This window comes from Micropterus salmoides, unplaced genomic scaffold (genome assembly GCF_014851395.1).
Source record: "Micropterus salmoides isolate LMB-PRFRI ecotype aquatic unplaced genomic scaffold, ASM1485139v1 Ms_hic_scaffold_8, whole genome shotgun sequence".
NCBI lineage: Eukaryota > Metazoa > Chordata > Actinopteri > Centrarchiformes > Centrarchidae > Micropterus > Micropterus salmoides.
In genome coordinates, this window is record NW_024044570.1 from 4,150,217 (window position 1) to 4,170,017 (window position 19,801).

The 19,801-nt window shown below is 41.2% G+C and overlaps 1 protein-coding gene across 3 annotated transcripts; it reads left to right on the top strand.

The window, feature by feature from the left end:
• Positions 1–1,334: 1,334 nt before the first annotated feature.
• Positions 1,335–18,787, top strand: syt8 (synaptotagmin VIII). Of its 3 annotated transcripts, none has more exons than XM_038705209.1 (9): positions 1,335–1,485; positions 9,981–10,174; positions 11,436–11,605; positions 12,232–12,327; positions 12,841–13,008; positions 13,819–13,986; positions 14,427–14,544; positions 16,109–16,242; positions 18,248–18,787. In XM_038705209.1, the coding sequence occupies exons 2-9, from the start codon at positions 10,012–10,014 to the stop codon at positions 18,482–18,484; spliced, it is 1,254 nt and encodes a 417-aa protein (XP_038561137.1). In that variant the 5' UTR covers positions 1,335–1,485; positions 9,981–10,011; the 3' UTR covers positions 18,485–18,787. The 3 variants fall into 3 exon arrangements, with proteins under 3 accessions (XP_038561137.1, XP_038561138.1, XP_038561136.1); XM_038705208.1 differs by lacking the exon at positions 1,335–1,485 and adding an exon at positions 6,129–6,198; XM_038705210.1 differs by lacking the exons at positions 1,335–1,485; positions 9,981–10,174 and adding an exon at positions 6,120–6,198.
• The last annotated feature ends 1,014 nt before the right edge of the window (positions 18,788–19,801 follow it).

Genomic DNA, 19,801 nt, shown 5'->3' on the forward strand with positions numbered 1-19,801 from the left:
GTGCTTCATCAGAACTGCTGCTGTCCATCCATTTCTGTAACTTTAACAAGCCAACAGTCGTTTTTAAAATCACACCCGCTCAAGCTGTGATTGATCACCTGTGTGAAGGGACAGGAATCGCAGTGTGAACTTTTCTCTCTAGCTCTTCCCCAAAAACAACATGTAGGAGTGTCAGCAAGTACCTGTCCAGTGACAGACTTTTAGGAGCTTAAATACATTACATAAGTCACGTGACCTAAGTTATATGAAGTTTAACACGTGATAAACATGTAGTTAGGTTTAGGCAACAAAACCACTTGGTAAGGTTTATTAAAAGATCATAGTTTGGATTAAAATAAGTACATTATGAAAGTCACCTACGAAACGTAAAACTTTTCTCTTTCATTACATGGAGTTTCTTACTTATACTACATCACCTGACTTCTCCCTTTGCTCCTGACATACAGCCACTAGAGGCTAACAATATAATAAGTATAAATATGAGTCGTAGTTATCTGCTGCATAATCGACCTGTAGGCTACAGTGTTTTTTCTCATGTCTCACCTGGAAACTGTCGCCACAGTTGTTTATGTATAAAGTGACAGATATAGAGAGAGAAGTTCAAACCCTGCCTTCTTTCTCACCCCCACACAGCTGACAAATCAATGCATAAAGGGTTGGAGTATCAAGTAAAGGCTTGAACATCAGAATGCTAATTACTAAACGCTGTTTAGCTAATTTAGTAATTAGCACTAAATAGAAGCTGATCAGTACTGAGGCTGGTGACTTTTGCAGGTATTCAGTCATAAACCAAAGTAGGCCTATTGGACACCTGATGGTGGCGCTACAGGAAAAGTAGGGAATTGCCAAAGCTCTTAGGATTCAACTTCTTGGGATCATGAATATCTGTACATATATTCATCTGAATCCACCCAGGAGTTGTTGAGATATTTCAGTCTGGAACGACCGACTGACATTTCCCTCCATGAAGCCGCTAACAAGACCACAAACTAGAAAATTACGAGTGAATAAATTTGGAAGATACAAACATGGATGGATTAAATGGTAAAAAAACATAAAACAACATCAAAAGATCTGTAGTCTAATAAGGAACGCTATCAACCTGCTTAATCTTTGCATCAAAAGTACTCCTTAATTAAAGGAGGTCCTTTATTCCCTTTAATGGCCGCAGCAAACACACTTAATTCTTGTTTCAGTAGCTCTAGTTCTGTTCGATGACACATATTTGAATAAGTCCTATTTTAGCAGCAGCGACTCCACCTCTGTTTGAATACTGACTGCGTAGGTAACTGAGTGTGTGTGTTCAGCAGGTGTGGTGGCTGCAGGTACAAGTAGACAGACTTGAAGAGAGGTGAAGATGGCCGACTGAAGTTCAGCAGGACAGAAAAACAACATTTAACAGCCGACTGAACAAAAGGAGAAGAAATGAGATTTAAATGAAAGAAAATAAAACTTCTGGACAGAAACTCTCATCGTTACACTCAGGTACAGTCGGGGGAATCCATTTAATGTTGTTTTCTTGTTTAATAATGTCATATTGACAGATAAAGTGTGTAAAAGTATATGATACACAGTAACAATACCTAGTTAATACTACAGTTTATACATGTGTCTGATGTGGAAACTGGCTCATGTTGTGTTGTTTGTGGTTAAATCCCCAAAAACACAACAAACAGTAACTTTTTCAGTAACTAACTTTCTTTATTGCTTTTTCTGTCATCTCTTCTTGCCTCATGTTCATCCTTCTCTTAAATTTGTTATGTTTCTTATGAGTCCTTTTTTGTTTCCTTCCCTATTTCCTTACTTTCCTTTCTTACCTTCTTATTTTTGTTTCAAATGCAGCTTTTCTGGCTGTTATTTACTCTTTTACTTTACATTTCTATTTTCCTTTAATGGACTGATTAACTGTAACATCCACACAACACGATAGGACCTTATATAACACTAAACTACGACTAAGATCAGCCTGATGGTCTGTTCCACAAATTGAACTAGAAAACATTTCAAAAGAAGCCATCTACAACAGAACTAATCCACGGTGTTATCTTTAAATCTACAAATGCTTTGTCAGTGTGTGCAATGTGTAAACAGCTTTTAGCTGTTTGTGGACTTCCAGCGAAGGGAACTTGTTTTTCAGCCACATTTACGTTTCATCTGTGTGATGATAAAACTCTTTGAACCTTTAACGAACTGCAGTGAAACTCTACAGTTTAGAGTTTCTCTTCTTGTCATGAAGCAGCAGCAGTGGAAATTATTACTTACTTATTTATTTGAGTTCTTCAGTACATTTCTGAAGTTCTTGCACTTTATTATTTCCACTTCATGGGTCTTCATACAGCCGTGAAACCACTGAGGTTTCTTTACTAAAGATAAAGAGACCTTCAGATGACATTTGTAATAAAACATATTGAGTGGCTCTTTACATGTTGATGCGTGGGACCGAGATCCTACACAGAAAATCAGTGTTTCACTGCCCTCTCTAGTTGAACCTGAAGTTAAACCCAACAGTGCTGTCACTGTGCACTGATACACGTCTACATCAAGATGAGACGTTAAACCACAGGAGCACAAAGAAGACTTGCAGCGGCTGTTACCTTTTAAGTTAGTAAGGCAATGCTTTTTTAATAAATGTCACTGAAGCATCTCCATTCTTTGCCATGTTTCAGTATAAGATGTAAGATAAGATGTAACTTTATTTTAAACATTAAACATTTTTTAAAAATGATGCACACGCTGCCTTAATTATTGGGCGTAGGATGATGGTGTTCATACCTGATACGGTCACACTGGAAGCTCATGGAGTGTGCACATTTTCCCACATGTCGCACGTGTCTCCTACATGCATTATTTTGTTCACATGAAAAGTGACAGAAATCGTTGATGAGCTAGAGTGGAAGTTCCACTCAGAAAAAGAAAATTCACACCGCTGGTGGGTTTACGATTGTTACACTTTACCCGTGTTCTGCCTTTAGAAACTGAAACTGTTTGTTTTTTTATTTACAGTAGATCCCCATTAGCAGTGGCGGTTTTAGACCAGTTTTATTGAGGGGGCCAGGCGGGGCCCAGTTGTTTTGTCAGAGGGGCCACATTCAATCCGTGACAAAAGAGACAATGGCAATGTTCAAGCTTTCAAAATGTCTTGTTATATAGTATATAATGTGATGTTTTAGTATGTTTCAGTAACTTACAGTTATTGTTTCAGTAACAGGATCTTTTCAGTGACTTAGTTATAGTTTTATTAAATTACAATTATACAAAAAAAAGATGCAACACTTCTTTGTAAGGCTTAATGAACAGTATAAGCTCTAGTGTACTAGACATCCTCTGGATCCCCGTTTGTATTTTGTATCCCACTATAATTTTTGTTAGGAAAATAGAGACTTCTCCATATTCACCCCTGTTATTAGTCCTGATGGGAAGTATGAACAAAACAAAATACTTGACAGTAGGCCATCATCTGTGCAGTATGGAGGGGGATACATAGTTTGGCAGACTGCATGTCCAGCCTGGTAGGACCAGTAGGCTACTGTTATGGCTTTCTGTGTATGAAAAGTGCAGTTTAAATGCATTATTAAATTGTTATGATAATAATTTACCCTTTAAGGAGGAGGACAAAATATTGTCAACAATGCTGCATTCAGTTTAATGTACATTTTGAGTCCAGTAGATGTAACGTTGAGGCGAGCAATGGGTTAAACTGATTAACGTACAGTGATGGCGTAGATATTTGTAGGAGCAGCTTACTTGAAAAATGTGACAGTCTGGATGCCAAACAGTAACATGGATGACTAAGTGATCAATTACGTGGTCAGTTATAACATCGCCATCGTCGCTTGCTGATAGGGAAGACCTATGAATTCCGTAAAGATCGCCATCTTTCGGGTTCATAGACTTGAAGGCTGCCTTTGACACCGTCTGCCACACTTCACTGTGGAGTATCCTACACGCCCTTGGAGCACCACCCAAGATCATTACCCTGTTTAAGTTGCTTTATAGTAACGCAGAGAGCTGTGTCCGTATTAACGGCAGAGACTCAGACTGGTTTCCCATCTTCAGCGGCATTCGACAGGGCTGTGTGGCTGCTCCTGACCTTTTCAACTGCATCATTGACCGTCTGATGTCTAGGGTTTGTGAGCGGGTCCCCGGAGTGGCCTTCGGCAGTTATTATCTGACTCACCTGGAATACGCTGACGACACCATCCTGCTCAGCACGTCCCTCAGCCAGCTGAGAGGAGCTCTGGGCATATACAGTGAAGAGGCTGAGAAGCTTGGCCTCCAGGTAAGCTGGACAAAAACCAAGTTCATGTATGTTGGTGACGGACCGTATCCAACTCCCCTGCGGTTTGGCAACGATACAGTAGAACCCGTCAGCAATTTTGTGTATCTGGGATCCCTAGTGACAAACAACGGGGACCTAAAACCAGAGATTACCCGCAAAAGAGCCCTGACTGCGTCAGCTCTGCAGTCTCTCTGGAAACCACTCTGGCGGCACCATACCATCTCACGCAGGACGAAGCTCCGGATTTATAACTTAGCATACTCCCCATCCTGCTCTATGGCTCCGAGACCTGGCCTTTAAATAAGACACTGGCTGCAAGACTAGATGGCTTTGACAGCAGGGCCCTCAGGACCATAGAGAACATCAGGTGGCCCCAGCGGGTTTCCTATCAAGTGCAGCCAGCCCAGAGCATCTGGCCGCACAACGCCGCACCCGCTGGTTTGGCCATGTCCTCCGCCTCCCTCTTGACCATCCAACGAGAGCCATTCTCCAGTTTGATCCGAGAGCTGCAGGCTGGAGACGACCACGAGGTAAACCCCGCACCCGATGGCTCGACGTCCTCGCGGGCGACTTCCAACAACACGGAGTTGCTGTGGAGGATGCAGAGCAGCTGGCTCAAGATCGTCAGCACTGGAAAAAAACGGTTCATCTGGTCGGCTCAACGCACAGGGATGGGACGTCCCCATACCCATTGCGGGAGCCAAAATAAAAAATAAACATAACATCGTCCGACTATCTTGCTTTACGAGGGAAACTGAAACTGCTCTTTTTGTTTAGACATTCTCAATTCAGTGCAATGAATAATACAAAGTTCAGTAACACATAATGCTCCTCCCACAGCAGGGGGAACACTTTCTATCAGGGATAACTACCTTGGTACGACAGTGGCGGCGTAACGTCATAAAGGATCCGACTAGTTGAGACACAGTTGTTCCACCTTTCGCATCAGCGCCATATCATCGCAAGGAAGATATATTACTATGATTATTGTAGACTTTTTGTTTAGAGGGGGGCCATAGGGAGGTCCAAGGTCTGTGTAACCGGGGTACTGGCACCTGTTGGCGCCCCCCCAAAACCGCCACAGCCCACTAGTTACTATAACAATAACAGTAGCTGCTGTTCCACAACAGAGGACTTTCAGCGGGGTCCCTGTGAAACAAAGTCAACGTTGACTTATTTAAAGTTTTGTCACTTATGTCATGTGACTTCCAACTACATAACCAAGTAGTTTTGTTGCGTAAGCCTAACCAAACTTCTAAGTTACAGTACGTCAGGTGATTTCTTACGTTAAGTAGTTTCTGAAGGCATCCTGTACGGATGCTTAAGGGCACCTTATGCGTCTGCATAGGTGTGACAAAACAATGGTGTTTGACGACCTGGCTATACTCCGATTACAAATCAACCAGGATGTACAGCTCTGTCCATCAATATTCTACATTTCTGGTGTATATAAATACAATCTAAACATTTTGTTAAAGTGTGTTACTGTCTGAATTTTGAAAGTGGGCAGGGCCACTCTTTGTTTACATTTTGAATCTTTAAGTAAAGATTTGGACTCTAGTTTCTCTGCTTCAGAACAGGAAGTGAACTTGTTTTGTCAACGACCACTTTCACCGTTTACAGACAAAAAAACGGACTCCTGCTGAAGCCTGATGGAGTGTTGATTATGTGTTTTCCTGCTGATTACAGCAGATGGAGATGGAGGGAGGAGATGTTTCCTCCTTATGATCAAACAGTTTGAAGGTTGTTTTTAGGAAAAGTGCAGGCCAGTCTCTCTGTTGGACGTCACCTCCTTCCTCTTCACTCGTTCTCCAACACGGCTCCTTTTTATTCTGAGCAGCACAGACCAGGAACACTTTAGCCCTAGCCAGTCCCCCGGTGGAGCGAATAGGGATGTCGACGTTTCTGTAACATCATTAGTAAGTAAAATATTTCACTTACAGCTTTTATCTATAAGACACTTGTTTATCTTGTAGGTTTGGACTTCACCAGGCGAGTGGTTGGTATTGGCTGTGCATTTAGTAGTAAAGACACTAGATGTAGACTGGGATTAATGGCTAATAACAGATGAAAATAGCCACATCATGGCAGGGAGGATGGAAATGCATCTTTTGTTCATTATGTTTAAAAAATTTTTATATATATTATTATGTGGGGTTGGTAGTGGAGGATCTTCCTGCAGGTGTACAGGTGTTATTGTTTTCTGTTGATTGGTGATCACATGTCCTTTAAAAAGAGAGCTCACTGCTGTCATACCAGCACTTTCTTATTCCCAGAGTATCATTGTCATGTCCTTCGGCGTCTAATACCAACGTACATTGCAACCTTTAGCGTCACAGTTCAACGTACGGGGGGGAAGCCCTATAGCATCTTTATTAAACAGTAAAAGTAGGCCTATTAGAGCTAACAGAAAGGTCTGAGTAAGGAGGTGGATGGGGTGGACGGGTGGATCGGAAACCGGACTTCCACCCAGAGACGGGTGTTTCTTTTCCTGTGTGAAACAAAAAGTCAACTTTGATTGTTTTTAGTTACGTGACTTAACTCACGTAAGTTAAGTCACATAAACCACGATCTTTTCCTGACCCAAACTTAGTAGTTGCCTAAACCAAACCTCAATGTGAAGTTTCACGACATTAACCACTAGCTCTATTTAGAAAGTCTAACCAGACGTTGTATATTTATTCTTGCTAACTTGACCGCATAGCCCTACATATAGAAAAACGATGCTAAAGAGTACCAGGTTGTCAAAAGGCAACACTAAGTGGTCTTGACCAAGTGTCCATATGTGACACCCTGGGATGAGAACAGGTTGGTCATACATGCTTTAACCCCGGTCTCTGCCTCTCATGTATACCCTTTATTTCTCTAAAACATAATTTGTTGGCAATGAAAACCCCAGAAAGTCATCCAAAAAACAAAAAAAGCGAGGTAAAAACTGTTCCACAAAAGAGCAATGGTTTGCAGACAGTTCCGAGACAGGAGTCGACAAACGTATTTATCTTATTTTCCCATTAGATTCTTTCCCCCTCATCAATAACTTTTGTTTCTAGCAAAAATGTCAGGGGGAAGTAAAAGAAAGTGGAGAGAAGCTATGGGAGCTATTGTGACTGAGCTAATGGTTAGCTCGCCAGCGACAGCCGTTCCCCACTAACCCCGCGAGTAGACACGACGTCATGAAGTTCGCAGCAACCGCTTACTTCATGTGAACGAACGACCGCCACTTTAGGCTTGAGAATTAAAATATATGACTGGGGCATGGAGCTGAGGGGATTTAACATGCAGGCAGGAAACAGTCATTAAGAGATGTCGTTAGTTGCATTATGGGAAATGTAGGAACCAAAGATTTTTTTCTTAGGCTTGACCCATTGTGACAATTGTTGTTTTAATCTGCCTCTTGTGAGTACCCTGACTTTATGAAAGTGTAATACTACATCACTGTGGTACTCCTTTAAAACACGTGACTCACTTAAAACTATGCAAACTATATGTTGTTATTGTAAAAATAATTGATTAACAAACTTTAATTTAATCAGAAACACTTTATGCTGGCTGCACACTAGAGGATTGGGCCTATCACGGGTCAGCTTCACCTCCTGACAATCGTGAGGTGTTTAACGAGCCGAGGCTGGCTGGAATTGATTATCGGCCCAAATGATGCTGTAGTTACGGGGGACTGACTGGCCTCCATTTAAAATATTAAACAATGGTAAATTCTGTCGTTAAGATTTCCTGTAGTGTGCACCAGCCATTAGCAGAGTTTAGGAGAAAAACATCTCACAGTACTTTTGAAACCAATGTAGATTTTTTTCCTGTAGTTAAAGTATGTTTTGTGTTCATGTTTACGTGTAGTCTTGAATATCTACATTGGAGAGGACCAATAAAAATGTTTGAACAGTGAGGATTGCTTTTGGAAAGTTTTTTTTAGAAAGGGAGGACATTTGGAAAGAGGGGACAGTCCACACTTTTTAGTTTGAGTGTTCAGACTTGGTTTTACAATCAGGATTAGATAGGGCTAGGTAGCAGAAGCAGCAGTACAGGTACAGTTATGTGTGTGTGTTTTGCCTCCAGGCCCGTTGATTTGTTAAAATGGATTCCTCAGGCGGGCGACACAGGAACAGTGTTGAAGCATTGTGAGGAGAGTTGTTATCAGAGTTTGAATCAGACTGTGAGTTAATGTGCTGCTACTGTTTGTTCATGGTGGAGGCTCTGATGTTTGTTTGATTTTGTATGTCACTGTTGTTGGGAAACCTCAAGTTCAGGAGTTTTCACGGTCCAACTCCTTCACTGCACAAACAAAGCGCGACAGTGAAAGGTTTTACAACATTTATAGCGGTATTTTCTTCTTCTTCATCTATGTCAGTGCTCGGTGACCTTCATCCTTCATCTTCTTCCTCCTTGCTCATGTGTGAAAGTGAAAGGAGTCTCTGTACTAGAGGGGCGTCTCTGGTGACTCGTCTCTAAGAAAAATATATATTGAATCATTTGTAGACATCATTTGTTTCCCTTCGGTATAAAAGGTGAACGTCAGCTCACCTGTGTTTTGTACCTGAAACGTTGCCGTTAGCGTTAGCTGTATCTGGGGCGTCATTGTAGCTGGGAGAGCGCGACACGTTGAACACTGTGCGTTCCTTCAGATTCACGCCATGTTGACGTAAACGCTTCGTCGTGTTGGAGCTGCATTTTTTAGTTAAGCTAAGCCGAACTTGGCCTTGGTCCAGGAATGCAAACAGAAGGAGGCTCTTCTTCATGCTTTATGGACTGTAAAATGCTCACTGCAGTTCAGTCGAGAGCACGACAATATTCGAGAAGTGGGGAAAGAACCGATGAGCAGAATCAAAATGCATGTGTCTTATCGAATCCACCACACTTGGAAGTTTGGTTTTAACATGGAACTGATTCCTTATACCCAAACCTAGCAATGGCTGGAGAAGCACCTTTGCAACTGACTCTAACATCATATTAACCCTGACTGTGTGTTTCAACAATTATACATGGTTGAAAAACATAACACCGCAGATTTATCATTGTGTGAGAGAAAAACAGGGCCAGATGCCTTCAGGTCGTCTCACACACGTCATAATTCGTTTCAGTGAGTCCAGTAGAGTTTAATGCAACATGAGTTTACTGAAAATCCAATATAGATAGTTCCCTTAGTGTGAAATGTTTTAAATAAACATGCAGTTTGTTGAGTTAAATGATTGGAGGTATGTTAACTTGACACAAACACAAATCCAGTGGGATGAGGATGCTGCTCTGTGTCTGCAGATAACCAGAGCAACTTCACAAAGTGATTATACAATCAAAGTTGTATTAGATTTTTTTGCATCACGTAAAACCAGGCAATAAAACAGCAACAAAGTTTTTTCAAAACTGAAGAATAAACTTCCAAATCACCGAGTTAAAAAACATACAAGGCAGCAGGTAAGACTTGTGACAACACCTCACGGTTTCTGTAGAGATTCAGCACACTTTCAGGTGTTTTCCAGGAGCAAAGTCAGAAAAAACACTGATAAACCTCAGACTTCAACACAGACTAAGACGACCAAAATCCAGACTGAGCACTACTCCAAGAACTATCTGTCACACCTTGATGCTGCAGCTTTATATTATTTATTTATATCATTTCAGTCACTTACTGCTGATGTCAGTTTATATTTATCATATTTTATCACAAGCTAAAACTCTCTTCTCTTTCTTTCAGAGCTCCTCTCCTCCTCTTCCTCCTCCTCATCATGCCTACCATCCACCCACATCTAAATTCCTCTCATCCATTACCTCATGCATCAGGATCTCATCCTACTGCTCACCCCACCTCTGCCCACACTAACACCACCGCCAACCCGGTCGCCGTCGCCGCAGTCCACTTCTTCAACGACCTGCTGGACAAGATCCCCTGTAAGTCACAAAACAGCAGCTTCACCTGAACCCTCCTCCACCTCCAAACTATCCACGCCACCCAAGTAAAAGCCATGCATTTAAAAGCCTACGTATACAGAAGGTGCCCTGTGTCAGAATAATATATAACTGGGTTATAATTATCGATGCCTTAATGTGTCCATCACTTTATGTTGCAGCTGGTCAATGTGGAGCTAATTTCAATTACTTTATAAACTGCTGGGTAACCCCCCCCCCCCCCCCCCCTCCGGCTCGCAATCGCAGAATGAGGGCAGTTAGTACCGGATGAACTGGAAGAATAATTACAACAAGAAAAAGCAGTTTCAGTACTCAAGTGGGATCCTGTCCTTTTAAGAGGCCATGTAATGCTTTTTGGCCTTTTTCCTTTCCTTTATTGTGTTATTTATTGTATATGTGTATGTAATAGTTTTGCTAATCCTCCCCAAAGGGAGTTACCATCTCCCACTCCTGAAATGCCTGATTACAGCTCAATTGTGGTCCAGCTTTTACTTCCGTAAACTATCTGCGTCACTTTGTAACATGCATCATAATGCTTGCCTAGCGGTTAGTGGGGAACACCATCAAACCAGGCTAGTTAGAGCGGAGGTCCGAAGCGTTCAGCTAGTGGTATCTGTGGTAGGAGACGCTGTATTCGTTGGTGTGAGGGAGAATTTCCTCTGTGTTGAGGAGTCAGTGGGTAAAATTTAGGAGCAGTATAGTGGAAGTATGAGTAGTGGAGTATGAAATTTAAATAATGTTAGCTACCCTGGACATAAAGTTGTTATTGTGATGTAGAGACAGAGCTCAGGCAAAACATTAGGTATGAAAAATAAATTTGTTTTGGAATTAATAACTTCCCACTCTGAAACGTCCTGCTCCAGTCTAGGTTAAGAAGCCGGTTCGGGTTGTTCTGCCTGTGTTTCAGGATCATGTACAGCTGGACTGAAGCCATACTGCACAATTGCAGCTACCAAAAAAGATCTTTTAGAAGTGAGATGCTTCACTCCGTAGCTAAAACAGAGCGTTCAACACACAGGGTGAAAAGAAGTGCTGCAGCAAAGTGCAGTGTGACAAAAATATGGTGTTTTTTGAAAATTACAACCATGTAAACCTACTCTATCCTAACCTATTCAACCCCTAAATAAAAGCTGCATAATGAGCACAATTCGACCACTTTAATGTTTTGGTGTCTTATAAGTGCCTGTGGGCTGGACACTTGAATGTGCATGACACAATAAATAACGTATCTTGTCTCCTGCAGTGCCTCGATGGGCGATTTACACCATCTTTGTGGCCGGTGCTCTGCTGATTCTGCTCTGCTGTCTGTGTATCTGCTGCAAGTGCTGCTGCAAAGGAAAGAAGAAGAAGCAGAACAAGAAGAATGAGAAGATCAATCTGGATGGAGTGAACGGAAAAACCACCACAGCTCTGGTGAGTGACATCGCCCTCTGCCAAGCTGATGCAGGGCTCCAGACAAACTTTTTTCCACCTCCGTCCGGGAACCGTCCAGAAAAATTATTTGAACCGTCCTTTACTTTATTATCCTCTATAGTTGTTAGTGACATAATAAATGATAATTATATAAAATAAATAATATTTTCTTTACTTGATTCAAACAAAAATATTTAAAAACAAACTGAAACGTTATCTGTTTGGGGCACCTTTTTACCTCAATGATGAATGATTTAATTTTAATTCAGTTAGAAACTCCTGCACTTTAATAGCTTCACACACTGTAGTAACAGCATGAGGTGTCCCACAGAATATTTCTCTTCATCCCAAACATATTTTCTATCGTCCCCAGGACGACAGGACGCCATTAGTCTCGAGCCCTGGTCTGATGATATGTACAGTTTAGTTGTTAGTGAATCATTCATTTAGCTTGGACTAACACAAACATAAACAGAGAGACTCAATCCTGCATGAAGATGAATGATTTATTGTATCTCTGCATGAAAAGTATTGCAATTCTATATCAATCAATTATTGTATAATAACAATCACTATGTGAACCGGTTGGAAAGGTCTAAACTGATGTGTTCCCTGTGCTCTGATAGGTTCAGCCAGGTGTGGGGGACGTGGACTATGGATCGGCCAAACAGCAAAGGGGACAGCTGCTCTACTCTCTGGAATACAACGGCGCTCAGTCTGAGGTGATTAAACCTGGAATCAGTTGTTAACAGTTCAGCATGTCTTACCACAGAGCCTCCACCGGTTTAGCACTGCACTCCTGTAACATTGTCCGTCACACGAAGGACAGTTTTTAAATCTGAATCGATGCAGCAGAAGCAGAGATACGTTTTTCTTCCTTGTGAAATTCTGTTGCCTGCATTACCGACACTGCAACTTGACCACCGACAGTTTGGTCAAAGATTTAGGTGTGTTATCTAGTAGCTAATGTACCCTGAAGAATGTAGCCTGCAGCCGAAGCCTGGTGATCTCACTTCTTTCTAACTGTTGGTGAAGGTTCTCATTCATCCAGCTCACAGTTATCCAAGGATGGTTAAAACCAAGGGCAACTGGACTCGGTTGAGTCCTCAGAGGTTTTGTCTCTCATCCAAGAGATCTTGCTGACTGGTGGGGAAACTCAGCGACCTCTGTGGGGTCATTGTCAAGATGACTGATTTCGGTGGTTTGTTAGTTCTTCTTTTTTTTTGTCTCTACAGCTCACTGTGGGGATCAAACAAGCCAAAAGTCTGAAGGCCATGGACCTGGGAGGAAGCTCGGACCCGTACGTCAAAGTCTACATCTGCCCAGACAAAAACAAAACCTGCGAGACCAAAGTGTTCAAACACACGCTTAGCCCCGTGTTCAACGAACAATTCAACTTCACGGTAGGTACTAAAACTGCTCCCAAGCTTTTCCTCTGATACAGATAAGCCACGGTCCGACTGATGTTTGACCAGTATTTACAATTTGTTCCTTTTCACAAATAATCTTCTTTTGACCAGCAAACACTGTGAAAAACTGAAATAAAATGATTACAAACACAATCGTTTTCAGTATGAAGTATAATATAAACAAAAAGTATTATCTGTTCAAAATAAAATATGCGCCTTCTCCACAGAAATTTAGGAGCTGTTACAATCCTCTAATGTCGCAATATAGTCTTCTGGAACTCTCTTTTCTTCTTTTAACGATCAGTTAATCTTAATTGATCATGTGAGGTCCTTAATTTGGTTGGATGAAGTAGCTAAGAATTTAAAAACAGCACAAAATGCAGATGCCAAGGCGGGTCTGGTACAGTTTATAGTGTTTGTTAATCAGTTCAACGCAAAATGAACAAGCTTACAATTGGGTGAGGCAGGCCAAGGTCCATAATCATGCAGACAGTCCAAACAAAGGGCAAACAAATCCAGAATGGCATAGGTAATAATCCAAATCCAACAGGCAACACAGGAAAGACACAAGGAACAGGGTTGGAACGCTTGACATAAACAATAGGTATGACTTGACAAAAGACAAGGGGGAAACACTGACTTTTACATGGAGACGGGTGATGATAACAAGGGACAGGTGAAACTAATCAGGACAGAAGTAAATAATCAACACAAGAAGGAAAGACAGAGACCGGAAGTGAAGAGAACAGAAAGGAGAAGAAAGTAAAATAAGAGAGTCTTCTAACCTGAATGATCTTTTCCCAGATATCGAAGTCTTCCCTCCAAAAGTCGACGTTGGTGATGCAGGTGTATGACTTCAACAGATTCTCCAAACACAACATCATCGGTGAGCTGAGGCTGCAGCTCTGCGACGTCGACTGGAACCACGTTATCGAGGAGTGGCAGGACCTCGCAGAGCCCGCCAAGTTTGAGGTTTCCTCCATCCCCTTTTCACACTCTGTACATTTCACTTAGCGAGTGATGGTGGCTGGCGAGGTGTTCAGCAGTCCTTTTTCTGCAACCAACATCTTGTGTTTGGTAGTGTGGGCGAGCCTTCCTATAAGTTACTGTACTCATCGACGCCTTTGCTGAGATCATTACATTTAATCAGGAGACCTACAGTTTTTTTTCCTGAAAGACAAACAGGTCTTCTTTCCAAAACCCTTCCAGCAGAAGACTTACAGCTTTCCATTCTGAAAGTATTTCCAGAATCTGTATTAATTAATCTGATCTTGCAACTCGATTTCCTTACTCATCTCCATGTGTCATGTTGTGCTATCAAGTACATTTACCTTTATCGGTTACTTATTTTACTTAAATTGTTTGCTGATCTTTTTTTTGTCTTTGCCGATTGTCTCGTCTGTGCGACGCAGGATGAAAACCTGGGGGAGATCTGCTTCTCCCTGCGTTACGTTCCCACTGCCGGCAAACTGACTGTGGTGATCCTGGAGGCCAAAGACCTGAAGAGCATGGACATCGGAGGAAGCTCAGGTCAGACTGAGACAAGATCTCCTACCGAAATCATTCAGTTCTCAGATGATTAGATTAGCTTAGAGTTACCGTCAGTGGCTTCCGGTCAAAAGAGGGCGCTGCACAACACCAGCCACAAAGCTTCACTCAGACTCAATAAATTATTATTAAATATTTCAAATGAGCAAATTAATTAGTTTTTACCATTTCAGCATTTTAACATTACTTAATTAAGTAATTTTTATTCTCTCCCAGCTACAATATATATACACACACTAATAATTCCTGACCCTGACACCTTCTAATACAAGTGGACGGCTGTAAAAAGAAACAATAAAACAATGAGACAGTGAGTGATGGTCTGTGCAGCTTATCGTTAGAGAAGCAGAGAGACTTTTAGACGCTCTTATTCCACTGAGAAATAAATAATTGAGGGGGACACACAGTACTTTCAGCTCGTACATTATTTAAATTCTTCCTGTTTACATCTAGCTGTCCAACAGTAGCCCCTGTAGGACCCACAACAGTCAGAACCACAATATTAGCCCTTTCCAGCTCTACTGGTCCAGCGGTAGGGTTGGGTATCAGGTATCTGATTTTAATTCCAATATTGTTTATTATACTGTTATACAATAAAAAATGTTTAGATTACAGTATATCTTTATTCTTAAGCTTTACCTTGACTTTTATTGTTTCATTAAAATAAGTAAATTCAAAGTATTTTTAACTGAACATTCACGAAGTAAAAATATACAATAAAAACGTCAGTCCATATGTTTTGTTGTGGATGCTGTGGTTTTTGACACTCTTCAGCTTTCTTTTTAGTAATTTCTCCCTTTATTGCCAAATAAAAAGGCTAGGAGGCCACAAGGCATCAAACACTCCTTCACATCGACGCCGTGCTGTCTTATATGTTTGCTCAAGTTTAATGTGAAACCAGACGTGCGGCTGATGAGCTTCCCACATGCACTGCACTTTGCTTTGTTTTCTTTAATGAAATGAAACCACACTTTTGAGCGGTCCTTGCTGTGAGCCATGCATGCTTGTATAAACCTGTTTTCGGTTCCCAACCTTATCAGCAGATGGCAACAAAGCGACAACAAAGAAACGGTCAATAAAAAGATGGCTGATCTGCTAAACTAAAGTCTGTTGACATTATGTGAACGATTGCATATTTGCATTTTTGTAACTATTACTGGCAGAGAAGTAGAATATGACAACAAATCAAGAAAATATTATAATATATATAATAAAAACAGGAATGAGTTACAGCCAGCATTTATGTTTAAAATTAAATTATTGTTTCTCTGATACAAGGTTTGTTTTGTTTTGTAGAGGATCTTTCTAATTTGTTTAGTGAATGTAACATTTACCTATTTAGTTTAGTGCACCGAGCTAGATAACATTGTTAGTGTGTAAGCAGAAGCCCTCAGTGCCTGAAGCCCAAATAAATCACCAGCTGCACAACAATTTAAATTAAATTCAAATTATTTCTTAACATTGTGAGTTGTTTAATCATTAATTAATAATATGTATTTTTTGGGGTTTTTTGCGCATGAATTTAACCTCCACTTGGTATTTGCAGATCCTTATGTGAAGGTGCAGTTGGCTCTGGACAAGAGAAAGTGGAAGAAAAGGAAGACGTCTGTTAAAAAGAAGACGTTGAACCCTTATTTCAACGAGTCCTTCACCTTCGACGTGTCGTTTGAACAAATCCAGGTGAGTGTCATGAGATAATAAATAGAGAGGATGTTTTAGACTGATATCGATAATAATATTTATTTTAAACCTAAACATATTGTGTACATATATGCAGTATATCTGAGGATGAAAGCAGTAATCTCAGAGACAAATAAAACCCAAACTTTCTGACTGGATTGAAACTACTAGAGTGAAATGAGAAAATGGTTTAAGTTGTAATTTTTATGAATTCTGTCCTGACTGATAAAATACAGAAATAGAACAGAAGAGCAGCGGGTGCATCTGTTTACTGTGAAGCCAAACTATCTCAGGTTGTTTAAATAAAAAGTCAGTCAATAATATGCTTTTTCCATCATGACATGAACAATCGTGATCTGATTTCATGCAGTAACAGTAAAAGGAGTTGGTGAGCTCGCTGTGGCTGCTCCCGACTCTTCGTTTAATCCCTGACAGAGTTACAACTCATCCGCTGTTGAAAAAATTACCAAAATTGCCATTTTTGATGAAATATTGCAGTTAGCACCAACCTCGGTGACAAAACATTACATTTGCTTAATGTCACTTTTAATGGGAAGCAGCAGAAGCAGGAAATGTTGTGTTAGCATTAGTAATAACATAATCCAGCTCTGATACAGCACAGGACAGTGAACAGCGAGGCTGATATTCCTGAGGTACAGTTACAAACAGTAACCCTCTCTGCATCATTTCCTGTCAATCCCATGTGTGTAAAAAATTTATATCCAGCGTAGGGATGGTGGGCTCTGCCAGTAAATATAAAAACTACGAAAAACAGAGATAATTCATCATAACAAACTGATTTATTGTGGACATATTGTGATCAGCTAAAAGAGAAGACGTCTCACTCTGTTGTATTTGTTGGACCTACAAAAAAACTTGGGGTTGTTCCTTCACAAATAATCTTTGTTGGAGTACAGACCCCGGCTGCAGGGAGCACTATAACGAGAAAACAGCGAGAAACATTTGATATTGGCTACACATAAACACTCGCTTTCACCTTTGACATGAGAGCAAGGTGGTGCCCTCCAGCTCTGTGCAAGAGTAACCACTTTCACACAGAAATCCTGCAGTAAACGCAGAAAAAATATTAAACCCGCAACCGTAACACTGTTAAAACAGACTTAAAAGTAACCATTTAACTACGTAGCCTACTTAATCATAGTAGAAGCACTAAAGCAAGCACTACTACAAGTACTACCAAATAAACAAAATCTAAACATGTCAGCAAAACTGGGCAGGCAAAATGCTCTGATTCTGAAATGCTCCCTGTGGATATGCAGCCTGCAGGCGACGGAACAAAACACGCTCACGGAGATCTGTGAAGAAGCTAGTAGAAGCACAAAAATGACAAATAAACAACAGGTCAATGCTGAGACACTTCCAGTGGACGTTGATGGGGACCTAACAAAACAGTGGACTTTCAGTATTAGAACGTGACCGCGACTTGAAACATAACAGTGTTGAAGCGTCACTCTTGTTTCAGCCTGCCGACCGTGGCTTTTCACACAGACATTGTTCCGCCTCTGTTACTACCAACATTGCCGGCTGAAAGGCGGATCAAATCGGACCCCCCTTTCCGGTGTGACACCAAAATGTGTGACCTATCAGATTCTGTGACCCCAATGGGAAGTTAAGCGCCAGAGGCTTTGTTGACGATGTGAAGCGGTGGCTGTTTGGTTGGGTTGGGCATTATTTGCTAAAAATACTCAAGTAAAGTACAACTACGGGAAAAAACTACTTAAGTACAGTAGCAAAGTATTTGAACTTTGTTTCTTTCCACCTCTGATTATGAGTATAATTAGGAGTTAGGAGCAAATCTGTGTATTTTGTTTTGTGGGTGTCAGAATAATGTCACTTTTCATTCACCTATTTTGCAGCGAAATGCTCGCATTGTAGAGCGCTGCTAGCATGGAGAGCAACACCAGCAGACTGAGGTGGGCAAACCACCAGATAAGTGAATTAGTTGAGTGAAATGAGACTAAAGACTTTGTCCTGTTGTCCGCAGAAGGTGAACCTGGTGATCTCTGTGTGGGACCACGACACCATGACGCGGAACGACGCCATAGGGAAGATCTTCCTGGGCTGCAACGCGTCGGGGAACCAGCTGAAGCACTGGGCCGACATGTTGTCCAACCCACGGCGGCCGATCGCTCAGTGGCACAACCTGCTGTCGGCCGAGCAGGTCAACTCCGAACTGACCCTGAAAAAGAAGATACCCCTCGTCAACAAATTACCCTTCTGAGCGGTGGTCCTGTCAAACATGGAAATATTTCAAATACACCAGTACAAGGACATTTAAATAGGCCTACTGTGTAAAGATCATTTGTCAGATGCTCTTCTGGGACAGAAATTGTTAAATTTATCTGATTACATTTTAGAATTATATTTTGGTATTAAATTTAAGTTATGAATCGTATTTTGATTTCTAACCTGAGGACTTTTTCTGTATGAATTGTTTCATACAAAACAAATTTAATCCCACAAATTTATGAAAGTAAAGTTTGCTGTAATACATATTAAACATATGTTATCTCATGTAATCACATCTGTGTGTTGAAGATCAGGTTATCTTCTGTCTGTAAGTTATTTCTTTGAGGGGACTATTTTATCTGTAGAATTTGAAAACACTTTAATGTAGCGCCATCTGTTGGTCGGGTTGCTTGCTAATCAAGAATAACACTTGGCAGACATCAGTAGAATTTGTGTTTAATCCAATGACCTTTCATCACATCATCTATCGTCTAGTTATGACATCACGTACGCGACTTTTGGTCTTGCATATTTTCACAGTCTTTACAACAAACTCTGACCTTCTTGACTTGCAATATCTTCTTTTAAATATACAAACAGCATGTCACAGTTAGTGGAATCAGGCAACAGAGGGGAGAGGACACAAATGCAGAAACACACACTCACAAAGAAGGCAAGCAGTTAGAGGGAAGGCACATTTACTGAAGGCAACGGTCAGAAACGGCAACGGGATGGCAGTCTGAACGAGAGGGCATGTGTGGTGAGCAGGTTAGGAACAGGCAATAGGTGGCTGGATGCGAACGCTGAGAGCAACATGGCGGATCTGGCCAGGAGCAGGCGGACGTTAAGATAACTACTGTAGGGAAACAGGTGCATGTAGGTGTCAGGTGACTGAAATCTGAGGGCATCTGATGGACAAGTGGAGGATGGCGATGATTGCAAAGCTTCATGGAGATGCAGGGTCCTGGGGGAAGTGGGGATGTAAACAATAGAATAACCTGATACCTACATAAGTAAAATATTTTCATCATGAAAGCTGGAAACACACAGAACGATTTCCTTTGTGTCCTTTGGAGAAAGATTTCCTCGCATTTCTGTGGACAATAGAATAAATAATTGGACTTGGGTCATTTTTAATATTGACTTTTACCAATTTTCAATCCATAAAGATGAAGGCAAGTAAATGTGAAACTCTCGGGCTTCCTCAACATGCACTTCTGAGGTGCCTTTTATCTGTGAAGGTTCTCAGTCATCCAGGTCATAGTTATCCAAAGAAAATTGAAGTCAAGGGCAACTGGACTTGGTCGAC

Excerpts from the sequence above, each read along its gene's own strand:
- syt8 (XM_038705209.1), top strand. The coding sequence starts at position 10,012 with ATGCCTACCATCCACCCACATCTAAATTCCTCTCATCCATTACCTCAT. Across the intron at positions 12,328-12,840 it reads ACAACGGCGCTCAGTCTGAG|CTCACTGTGGGGATCAAACA; the intron begins GTGATTAAACCT and ends TTGTCTCTACAG. Across the intron at positions 13,987-14,426 it reads CAGAGCCCGCCAAGTTTGAG|GATGAAAACCTGGGGGAGAT; the intron begins GTTTCCTCCATC and ends TGTGCGACGCAG.